The sequence below is a fragment of the Austrofundulus limnaeus genome, unplaced genomic scaffold (assembly GCF_001266775.1).
Source record: "Austrofundulus limnaeus strain Quisiro unplaced genomic scaffold, Austrofundulus_limnaeus-1.0 Scaffold618, whole genome shotgun sequence".
Classification (NCBI taxonomy): Eukaryota; Metazoa; Chordata; class Actinopteri; order Cyprinodontiformes; family Rivulidae; genus Austrofundulus; species Austrofundulus limnaeus.
Genome location: NW_013953020.1, coordinates 80,530 through 92,621, shown reverse-complemented (window position 1 = coordinate 92,621; position 12,092 = coordinate 80,530). Strand labels below are relative to the sequence as shown.

Sequence of the window (12,092 nt, the reverse complement as noted above, 5' to 3'; positions counted from 1 at the left end):
TTCCACCTCCGTGCTTGACTGTGAGGATGATGTTCTGTGGGTCACGTTCAGCATTTCTATTCTTCCACAAATGTCTGCTTGAGTTGATGCCAATGAGTTCACTGTTAGTCTAATCTGACAGTTTCATTTTGTTTTCTCCAGCCTTTCTATCACTTCAATGGCTATGTTAAAGCAGGGCTGTCAGGCAGTCTGGCTCATAGGACCTGACACCACAGAGGAATCCAACCCTGAAAAACCTCATCCACGAGCCCAAACAAAAGAACAGACTACTCCTTGACTTTATCTTCTTTGCACAGCTTCACTATGTTCAAAATGTTTTTTTAAAGGAAGTTCAGAGACAGTGGGGAAGAAAGTATTAAATCTTTGCTCATGTTTTCAAATATTCTATCTCAATGTAGTGGCATTGTTTGAAAAACTTTGTACAACTTGATGCAAATGTAAATTTTCTCTTAATTCTGGCACTAATTTTGTATAAATTCTGCAATCTCATGCCACTTGGACAAATCTCTCATTCTTGATCAAAAGCAGTTATTCTGATTTTAAAAACTGAAGAGTTCATCCAGCAGATTAAGCAGTCAGAGTGAGAGAACGCTTCAGTTCTGAAACTTTGACTCAAATCATCCATCTTCTCCTTTTTCCATCAGGTTCAGACTTAATTACTACTTCAGGCAGAGGACCAAACAGCTGAAGCTCTTGCATGTTCCTGTTTTCACTTTTATTGTAATCCGCTCCTCCCTGTGGCAGGATCTTGCATCACCTGCCACAGGTTGATGCTTTCTCTGCTGGAACCCCCCCAAAGCTCTTCTGTCTGGACTCTTCATGGAGACATGCTTTAGTTCTCAATACTTATTAGGGTTGGGTAGAAAATCGTATCGTGTGCAATTAATCGTCAAAAAAAWATTACCGGTAATCGATTATTTTTTTGCACTTGACGATTAATACTTTTAATGACACCAGGCAGCTTGGTGCTCCTCTCTGCTTCAACTGATGAACATTTTAATAAAGTTCTGTAATTTATTTATCTATCAACACTATTTTAAACTTGATGTATAGTCTGAAGTCTGTAATTTTGACACAGTTTGTAACAGATTTTTACAAAGAGCAAATCTTTCCCACTAAATTGGTCATGTGACCAGGACATAAAGGTGTCCAGGGACTCCAGGGGATTAATCATCAAATTAATTGTTATCGGATAAATACCACAATTAATCATGATTAATTTTTTTGCCAATATTGCCCAACCCTAATACTTATCTATACTGCTGTGACATTTATGGAGTATGCAGAGAGGGCAAAAAGCTAAAGGTTAATGGCTTAGACCTTTTTTTTATAGCTTTTTAAAGTTTTTAAAACAACTCAATCCAGCAGAGAACCTCTGGTTTGATCTRAAGATTGTTGGACACCAGAACTGATCCAGGAGCTGCAGTTTAGTAAAAATACAAAAGATTTAGCTTAGATGAACCAAACTCATGGAGACAAACAGGAAGGACCTTAAAGTGCTGGCAGAATGTATCAGTTTTATGTTTTATACATAGTAGAATAGTTTCAAACAAGTTTTCCTGCAATTTAAAAAGCAGAATTAGAACTTATAATAATTAAGAAATTTTAAAAAATCCAATTAAACTCCAAATTGCAAATCAACTAAAAGGTAAGTGTGTATACACACAATCATGTAATCATTTTTGTTAAYGTTTGGTATTTTGCCTAAAAGTATTACACCTATAAAAGCATTACACCTATTTGTTCTGGCTAAGAGGTTCATCCTTCATGTTATTTATAATTATTATTAATTTAATAATCACCTAAAAGTCAAATAACTTTCTAACTTTAATATAAGGCTATTTTTTTTATATAAATCAAAGTCTGAATTATAAAAGACAGGGATACGAGAACAGATTGAGAGCTTTCATTACCTAGTTAAGGGCCACGCAGAAAAGAACTTCATCCTCAAAGCTTTAAAACAATTAGCTCTCCAGGCTTTGTTCTTTTCTTTTCTGTCATGTAAKTATTTATTTATGAAAACATACAATTGGACCAAAACTGGAATAAAGTCGAGAGGCTGCTCTGTGAGCAAACACAACGCACAGAGGTTAACTGTGTCAGCGCACCAAAGACAAAATAAAATGTTGTGTTTTAGGATTAACCTGCTGCAGAGCTTTTGGGAAATTTAAACCAAAATACAAACAAACAAGAAGCAGAAATCTTTATAAAAGGCACTGAGCCTGACTGATTGGCTGCCTGGGCCTAATTAGTGCGCAACGCTGTACAGGTGTGTTCCTCCGCCCTGGCGCGTGGCTCTGCTCCGGACCTGTTGCTCCAGGAGGCCGCTGTGGCTCGAAAGTGATAAGAGGGCGACGCGTTGATTACTGTACCTGGACCTGTTCGTCGCCATAATGAAGGTGCCGGAGACGGAACTAATGAGCGACATTCTGAGGCGGCTCACAGGTGAGTCGGCGCTGCCTGTTTACTGCAGCATCGAGAAGTTCAAACGCGGAGGAGGAGGGCTGTACTTCGTCGCCGAGGACTTCAACGAAACCGTGAAGAAACGAGAGATGGTCAACGCCAAGGAGCGACAGAGAGTGAGTTTTACTGGGAAAAGGTTTGGTAATGATATTTGTCTACCTTTATGTCCGGCCTGGTGATAGTTTGACTGACAGCAGGCAACCACTGTGACTCCTCCCAAGCGTTAAATCATTATTAGCCTACAAATGTGTCTTAACAAAAGTGATTTTAGCTGGTGATGGTGACAGGAAGCTTCCAACTGGTCCACACAAGTGAAGCATCGTCACGCTTCACTTGCTCTACTGCGCCAYCAAGTGGACAAGTGTGAACTAGTTTATAATGACGTGACTTGTTAATGAAGCTTTAAGTTGAATAAAGAACAATGCATGTGTGTTTGTGATGACCATAAATAGTCTAAATTTGATTTGAATATAAATTTAATCTCTCTTGATTATAGAGTCATCATTGATCATGTGATAGAATGAAAAAAGGAAAGGAAAGCGCATGGAGAAAAATAGGGAAAGTATTGATGTGAATGTGCTTATGTGGTTTTGAGATGGTGCTGATGATATCAGACACATTTTTATTAATTTGAACTTAAAAATAACTTTAAAAAGTAAATTCTTTTTTATTTAAAAGCAGAACAAATACATACACAAATATAAGTCAAAAATAAAATGAAAGGCAGCAGAAAAAGAAAAAAATCTTATTAAATCTTGTTAAATCTTAACTTTCTCATTTACAAAGAGACAAAAAACTGTTGATATTCCATTTAGAGTTGGTGTAGGGATGAGTAGAGTCAGTGAGGTAAAGTTTTTGGATGTCATTATTGATGAGAAACTGACATGGAAACCTCATATAAATGATGTAAGAATAAAGCTAGCAAAATCTATTGCATTGCTCTACAAAGTAAGGGACTTGTTCAATGATAAAGCTCTGTATRTRTWACMCATTAATTGTTCCACACTTGGTCTATTGTGTTGAGGTATGGGGAAAGGCATGTAAGACTATTACAAATCCTGTTTTTATTTAGCAAAAAAGGGTTATAAGAGTCATCACAAGAAAAAAATTACCTTTATCCCTCTAATGTATTATTTTGTAAACTGAAGTTGATGAAGTTATATGTCCTGATGCATCTCAGTAATCCAGGTAAAAAATCAAAAAGAAAAAAATTGTGTAGGTCTTCTTGACGGGTTCTTCTCTAATGAAATTTTTCGTCTCTCCTACAAGAGACTTCTTCAGTCTGAGAGTTTCAGGCAAAATTTGAGAGAGGAGTAAAAGAAGCCATTTTTGTGAAGAAAGACCGTCCATCATTAAACAGAGGTGGGGGCCTCCGTTTTCAGTTGTCCCCCTCCTACAGCGCGGCTTTTGCCAGTATCACTCCACCCCCTGGTGACAATAAGTGTTAATTAGGTGTCAACAATAGCCATGTGATGTATCAGTCACATCACAAAAGCCTGAATTTTGCCTGAAACTCTCAGACTGAAGAAGTCTCTTGGAGAAGAGACGAAACGTTTCATTAGAGAAGAACCCGTCCAGARGACCTATACAATATTTTTTCTTTATGAAGTTATATGATTTGATTATAATATTATGTATAAGCACACCGAAATGTATTTACCTTTTTAAACGTTCAGATAAACTTTACAAAGAGAAAAAGCTGTTATAAAACTTGAGGGAAAAGAGATGTTCATGATTCCTAAAATTAGAACATGCCTGAAAGAACGATGCACCTCAGTTCAAGGAGTGAGACTGTGGAATGGTTTGGAAAACGTCATTAAAATGCCTCAACAATATGTATGTTTAAGAGAATGATAAAGACTGGACTGTTGAAAGAATATGAAATGGTTTAATATGTAGACGTTCACATGGTGGTTCTAGAAAGTTTCAGTGTTTTGTTTTATTTTAGTAACTGAAAAATCTTTATAATTTGAATTTGTAAAAAAGGGGCAGATATAAGATTTTCTTCTCTCTGCCACCTTTCATTTTATGTGTATTTCTTTTTATGGTACATGGAAAATATTTTTTTATGTTTTATGAAATTAATAATTATCATCGTCATCATCGTACTATGATCCAGACAGTTTCTTTTTTTTTAATACATGAGGCATCTGCTGTATTTGAACATAAGATGCCTCACCTTTAAGACACCAGAAATTGGGAAAAAAAAAACAAAAAAACAAATCAGAACTCACGATCCAGTGAGTTTTTTGACATTTTGGTAGTTATTATCAGTAATGTTTTAATACTTGGTGGTGTTGTGATGATTATGAGACTGGGGGAAATTTCCTCTTGATGGTTCCATTGGGCAAAAAGTCACTCAGCTGAATAACTTAAATKCACACAATACAATTTCATAACAGCATAGTGTTATGGGAGATTCAGCTTGTTTACTGCCTCTTTGGAATCTCGCGCATTCAGACGACCAGTCCCTGAATCAGTCACGTGGTACGCCCCGCCAGCGAGACTTCGAGCGTCACTACAAGCGTCACCAACACAAGCCTCAGTACACACTCCACAAAAATCCTCCTCTATTACGCTGCACACGCCTCGAAGCCTCGGCACACAAGGACACATGACTAATTTTAGTCGAGTCCCATGAGCTTGCACGTTACTTTCAAGGTTTGACCAAATCATTCATTTCTGAATGTAGATCTATGCTCTAAAACAGAGGTTCTCAAACTGGGGTCCCAGGGCCCTCAGGGGTCCGTGAGCTGTAGCTTGGGGGTCCTCAAAAGATTACAATAAGTTGTTGATATTGATTTGTTTTTATTTTTTAGTATTGATTGTGGGACATTACACAAGTAAAAGAAACATGGCTACTAAATGAAAAATATTTTTTTATTCTCATGGCATTTAGACGTAAAAATAGCAGTAAATAATTTTAAATCAGCATGAGTTTTATGAGGGGGTACCTGGAAATGTTTTACCTTTTTGTAAGGGTCCCCAGACCAAAAACATTTGAGAASCCCTGCTCTAAAACACTTGTAAAAGTTAGTAGGCAATATGTAAGGAAAGCTAGGTTTTTCAAATCCTTTCAAAAAGCTGTAAACACCACATTCAAGGGGGCAAACACAGCCGGCCCGCCACCCTCAGGAGAACTGCTTATAGACCGAGTCCAGCTCGCTCAAGGCAAAAGTCTGAGTGCTGATAGAACGGCAATCCTTCATATTGATCAGGCAGCCAGGAAATGAACAGCCACCMACGCTGTTTGTAGAACACCAGGGGCCTCATGTATAAAGGGTGCGTACGCATAAAGTTGTGCGCCAGGTTCTACGCCCATGTTGGGATGCATCAAAACCAACGTTGCGTGAAAGTGTGCATAAATATACGCACACTTTTCACCTGCCGTGAGAATGTGCGGCAGCTACGCAAAGTTTTTCAGTCGACATTTTTAACCCACAAAGTCATGAATCTGACCTGAATCCACAGAAATATGACTTTGTGTTTTCTGGATGTAAGGAGCGTCTGAACACGGGGTTAGATTTTTATTTTTAGTTTGAGTTTTGTTGTTTAAACTCGAACGATCGTGAAACTGAACCCTGGTGCTGAAAATCATTTAACCTCAGACAAGAAAATAGATCAGTCTAAAAATGATCAAACCTCAGCCCAGTCTACTGTAAACTGTTTTTATATTTTTCTCACAGTTGAAAACCTTTTGCGTCCCGGACCGGAAAAACCCAACACAATATGTGCGGCAAAGTTTGTTTTTCACTGTGGAACAGTGGATGTTAGCGAAGTGTGTTGATACACCCTCGAACCCGTTATAAAACCCGTGGAGACAAAGCTTTTCAGGTGGTGGCCCCGAGGCTCTGGAACGCTCTCCCTCTGTCCCTTCGCTGCTCAGATTCTACTGACTCTTTTAAGAAACATCTTAAGACATTTTTATTCACACAGGCTTTTAGTTAAGTGCTTTTTATTGTGTTTTATTTGTTGTTTTTATATCTGTGATCTGTTTTATTGTTTTTAGTTATTTTTGCTTTCTGTGAAGCGCTTTGATGTTTGTCTGTGAAAGGTGCTATAGAAATAAAGTTTACTTACTTAACTCATCTTCATCACTTGACACATTTCACAACCTGTCATTGGTTGAGGAGGTTTTRCAAAACAAATGTCATGTTTTTTTGTTTTCACTTCCAGGCTTTCTGAGACTCGAGTTGATTTGATGTTGCAGTTTGGTGAGATGTGCCTTGTAATGTTCTATACCTTCTCTGCTATTTTTGCATTAGATTTTAAAAAGTTTTAGTTTTTAGGATACGAGTTGCTTCACACAAAAACCCGCATGTGAGCTCCCCCCCCCCCCCACCCACCCAAAAAGATTTCTGGTGATATCTTGAACACTACAGTATGAGCAAAAACGGATGACAAGAAGGTGAAATGGTCTCAAAGGCTCCAATGTTTCAGCTATGACCTGCAGCAAGAAAAGTAGCTGATTTCACCTAAACAAACATCCATAAYTTCCTTCATACTTGAGCTAATCACGTGATTTTGGTGTTACTTTGTAGTGTTTTTTAATGTTTTTGAATCTGCTGTCAGATTTGATATTTGTGTGGTATAAAAATGTTATCCACATCTCTACAAACTGCTGCTGCCAGCAGAAACATTTTTTGTTGAGATGTTGTGACTTTAGAAAAGTTTGAAATGAGTGAGGCCACCATCAGAGCCTCACAGTAAAAATGACGTGTCTGCTTCTTTTTCTGTGCAGATCAGGAACTTGAACACCATGTTCTCGCGCTTGAAACGCATGGTGCCWTTTATGCGTCCTGATCGAAAACCCAGTAAAGTGGACACACTTAAAGCAGCGACGGAGTACATTCGACTGCTTCTTGCTGTTTTGCGAGACACAGACGTGAGTACTCCATTCAGATTCACTCTCCTCAAATGATGCTTGTCCTCTGAATTTCCAAGGGCAGTACTGAGGCTTGTTTTGAAATGTTTTTTTTTTCTCACTCAGAATGATGGCATGGGAACTGATTTCCTAAAGAATGCAATCACTTACAGTCAAACCGAAGGCCTTGGCAATGATCTSTGGAGAATGGATGATGTGAGTTTTTTTTCCTTTCTCCACTGTGTAATTAAACTGAGCTACAACTTTACTACATTTATTAATTTTAATGTTATGAAACCAGAATTTTAAGGACAGGATTAGACAGAAAAATCAGTCTTCTCTGTATCAAATTCAGGTGGGAGGAAACATCCACTCATGTTGCTGTGTCCTTCAGGTTTTCATGAAAAACTTCTGTGCATAATTTACTTCAGTACAAAATGACTTTCGGCCACCTGCTGCAGAATAATATTCACATATTTAAACTTTAATAAATTATTTTTATTTATTGCTCTGTGGGAAGTATTCAATTTGGCATCATGGTTTACAAAACTGTCTAGAAATATTAGTGTCATATTGGTGTCTTTTTACCATTCAAWTTAAACTATAAGCTTTTAACCAGAACTGTTGAAATACAGGCCCTGATTGAATTTTTTTTTATTCCCCAAAGATGAAATTAACCTTTTTTTAATATGATGCTTGATCTGTTGATGGTAGAAAATGCTCAGAATATCTAAGTTCTGTTCTTTGTAAAGGTTTTGAGCGATTATCTTGCCTGTTGTAGAGCTCTTTAAAAGGAGGCTGATCAGTGTGATGTATTGGTTAGCAAAGAAAACTGTCAGTCATAATGCTGTGATGCCATTCAGAAAGTAGATCTAAAAGTGTTTATGCTTCTATAATGATAGCCTATAAAAACACAGTATTCTGCCATTTGTGTAACTACGAGTGTTTTGACTGAGGTGTCGGACGCAAGTAAAAAACAGAACGTTGTTTTTTTTTTTTTTTATTTTATAAATGCTTTTGTTCTAAAAGTGCAAAAACTATTTTTCAATAACCAGGAGAGATGCCTCCCTTTTTTTTCCCCTAATGGTCAAAATAGAAGCCTTGAAGCATTTAACAGTCTGATAAATATTGATGCCTTAATTTGTAGTTTTTAGTTTTAGATGTTGAGCACTTTTTAACTCAAACTGTATTTATTAGTGGAATAAACCATTTACAYGTTTCTTTTCGACAGCTGCTTAACATATCAGATGAACACCTGGATGATGGGTTCACCATCCCCTCCGAACTGTCAGCAGAGGACAATGACATGACCAGACTGGTGCTGCAGCACTGTGTGATGCCTGCATACCAGTTCATCATTCAGGTTGCTCCTGATCAGGCTCCGGTAACTCATCTTCTGTCCTTCATGCTGATCTGGTCTGACTCTGCTGATGTTCACTTTGGCTGTGGAAGGAAAGATGGGCTGTGGAGGTTTTGAGCTTTTGTGCAAAGTTTGATTATCTCAAAAGAACAACTTTCTTACTTGAGCTTTTTTTAAATGGTTTAGTTTAACATCATAGTTGTAATTTATCTTCATTTAGGAGGCAGGCACTAAGTGTGTTTTTGAGCAATTTTCAGTAACCCTCTACTGAAACTCTCTTCAGTAAGTCATTCAGGTTTTTGTGAACTAAGGCTTATTGTTCAGTTCACCTCTTGGAATTGATTATTCAAATATTTTAAATTTGCTCATCTTCAAAACATTTGAGCTTTTGTAATTAAATTAGTTGGACCTTTTTGTGAAGACATTTTAAATGAAAATTTAACATCTTGAGCAGATCACAGTTTAAATGAGTTTGAAGATGTTTTTTGGCTTAAATTTTTTTTCAGCTTGGCTTTTTAAAATATGAATAGAATAAAAATACTTTACTATGTGTTGTTAATCAAGCGCTCACGTACTGCAGTAAGAGGATTAAATAAATGGAAAAATCTGTTTTCTGCAAATGATGCAGCCTTCGAAACAAAAGCCGARCAAGATTAATTTACAATTCCTGAAAGATGAACTCTGCCAACAATAAGCAATCAGATGCACGTTTGATTCCAGAAATGATCTGGCAGCAATGCACTGCAATTACAACCGGCAATCAGCACAAAGCATTTGATTGTCTAACACATCTGAAACATTAAAACCATCTTCACAAGTGCTTCATMGTCTGATTGGACAATTTAGGGTGAAGTAGTTTAGATCAAGGCAGGACCCCAAACCCACACACACACTTTCTTCACCTTCRTTCACATTTGTTTCATTTCACGGTTAAAAGAACTGATCTGACATTCAGTGAAGACAGTCAATATGTTTTTCCCCCCGTGAGCTGTAGAAGTCTTAAAYGTGGATCATACAAATGAAAAATAAAGCCTTGATTCAAATGAACAAAACAATATTTTTGTCAGACTATAATTGGAATATTAAACTGGCTTTTTGTTTTAGAAGAGACTTCTAATATCAATGTTGTGAATTTTCTGCTTCATTCAGCAGMTGTCTCAACCCTGCTGAGTGTTAAGATCAGGGTCACTGGACCAAGGCTGAAATTCTGCCAGGTTGGTTTTGTATTTATTTGTTTTCAGTACAGTTTCACTACTTTGGTGTGCAGTTCTAGGAAATATGACTTTAATGCTTTGTCTGCTTTTAGCACTTTGTCTAATGTAATCACCTGTGCTCTTCATAGGGGACCAAAGCTTGGTCCTCGTGCAGCGGAGCATCAGTGGTGATTGGGTTTAGAGTTGAAATGTGAAGTTTAAGCTGAGCTCAGGGTTTGCTATAAAACTGTTCTACTGACAAATATCAACCTGTGCTTTAAGGCAGAATGTAAACATTTTTATTAATGATAAAGACTAAATGGTCACAATGCTGTAATTTGTACATTAATGTACGTTCTATAGTTTATTTGTTTTAAATTTCTTGTCAGACTGAAGCATCTCATTGCAAAAAATATTTCCCTTTACAAAAATCCAAACTATCACTATGCTGCCCCCTTGTGGTTGTGTTTTTTAGTTTTAAGTTCATTAAGCTTTGTCACTCTGTGGGGAAATAAATTCTCTGCATTTTTCTCATCACACATGTGAGGGCACATGTGGAGTAGTGCACTGCCATTTCTGAGACGCCTGAGGAGCCACTGAGTCTAGCCTCCAACATTCAGGGAGGTTTCATTGATTTTCTGCAACCAGAACTGAATTGATTTTAAGTGTTTTCAGTWTCATAGGTTCATCTTGAAATTTCACCCAAAAGCCACATATCCCAACTTTTTGTTAGTAGGGCTTTTAATTTTTTGCAATGATTTTTTTTCCTTCTTGGTGCAACATCAGAAAAATAACTAAGAAAAATGCAAACTTAAAACTCTCTGTTCAGGAAAAATCTTGCTATTAATCTGTTCATTTTCAGGAGTCCCCGTCTTTAGAAGAAAAGAACTCAACCTGAAGAAAAATGACTWTTATTTCATATTTAAAATGTTGAAATGCTAGTTTTGTTGAAACAAATTTGTTAAAATGTACTGAATCCCTCTAAGTTGAAAGATTTTTTTGTGTAAATTCCAATATTAGAACTTCTCTGTTCCTTTTGAAAAGTCAGAGTATTGTATTCCTAATTTATCAAAGTAAATAAAATTATTCAAAAACAAGTTTCAGTATTTTTWTTGCTCTGTTGCTGCTCATGGATGGAGGACTGAAACTGACAGTTAAAAATAAAGGTAGAAACTTATAAGTGGACCAATAAATAAATTTTCTTAAAATTCACCAATTAAAGAGAACTTGTTTGACAATTTGACAATTCATATTTTTTATTTGTACATGGATTTGTCTATCAAACGTACCCACTCCCAATAAGTTATTTCCTTGTTTTACATTTGTGTCTTGTTTATACTTTGTCATGCAAACATTTTCCCTGAAAGGGACACAATTAAAATCCAACTGAAGGCCAAATGCAATAATATAACGAAATGCAAATACTCAAGTAAAGTTGTTTTGTTTTTTTTATGATTAAGCTAGCAGCCAGTGTGGTTGCCCACTTTTTTTTTTCTCAGACCATGGTCATGGAGAAAATTAAACGAATGCTTGGGCAGCAAAGGCTCATGGGACTTTACATAATTTAAAATTTGATTGTGTTCTTATAAGGTGTGCAAATCTAGATATGGGCTTAAATCTAATCTAAATGTCTCTTGTTACTTGTATTTTATATTTAATCTTAACATAATGCAAAGATTAAGTGAGTACCATTTACTAAGACTACCTGACTAAAGCTCCTTAGTTGGACCAATGATTGAACAGACTAAATAGAAATGGTGTTTCTGCGTAAGACAGGAGATTACAATCTAATRACCAGGACAACTRGTGGGCAAAATGAAATGGGATCCCACTTTGGGCACCTCTGAATGCATTTCTGTCTGATTATGCAAACAAGGTGGGCTGTCCTTGGGTCAGCTCTTCTATCAGACAGGAAGGAACAAGATCCATGTGCAGTTGTGCATGTGTGCACAAAGGAGACAAATGCATCTACAAGTAAAAGGAAAACTATATACTTTATTAAAAACACATTTAAATTGTGCTGTATAATTGGAGCTAAGCTGGAAATACAAGATCAGTTAAATTATAGAACATGGAGTTTTTTTTAATTGGTGCGTTTTAAATGTGTGTATTAGTCAATTTCTGCTTTTATTTCTAATTATGACAGATTTGGTCTTCCATACTCGTGAAGCAATGCRTTCCTCTGCTCTTATTCATTTGAAATGGCAAGCCC

General features: G+C 36.7%; 1 protein-coding gene across 2 annotated transcripts; it reads left to right on the top strand.

Moving 5' to 3' along the window:
• Nucleotides 1-2,269: 2,269 nt before the first annotated feature.
• figla (folliculogenesis specific bHLH transcription factor) lies at nt 2,270-10,974 on the top strand. 2 transcript variants are annotated; one of them, XM_014027135.1, is made up of 6 exons: nt 2,270-2,579; nt 7,205-7,348; nt 7,454-7,543; nt 8,559-8,711; nt 9,840-9,901; nt 10,743-10,974. In XM_014027135.1, the coding sequence occupies exons 1-5, from the start codon at nt 2,394-2,396 to the stop codon at nt 9,855-9,857; spliced, it is 591 nt and encodes a 196-aa protein (XP_013882589.1). In that variant the 5' UTR covers nt 2,270-2,393; the 3' UTR covers nt 9,858-9,901; nt 10,743-10,974. The 2 variants fall into 2 exon arrangements, with proteins under 2 accessions (XP_013882589.1, XP_013882588.1); XM_014027134.1 differs by having other exon boundaries at nt 9,837-9,901.
• The last annotated feature ends 1,118 nt before the right edge of the window (nt 10,975-12,092 follow it).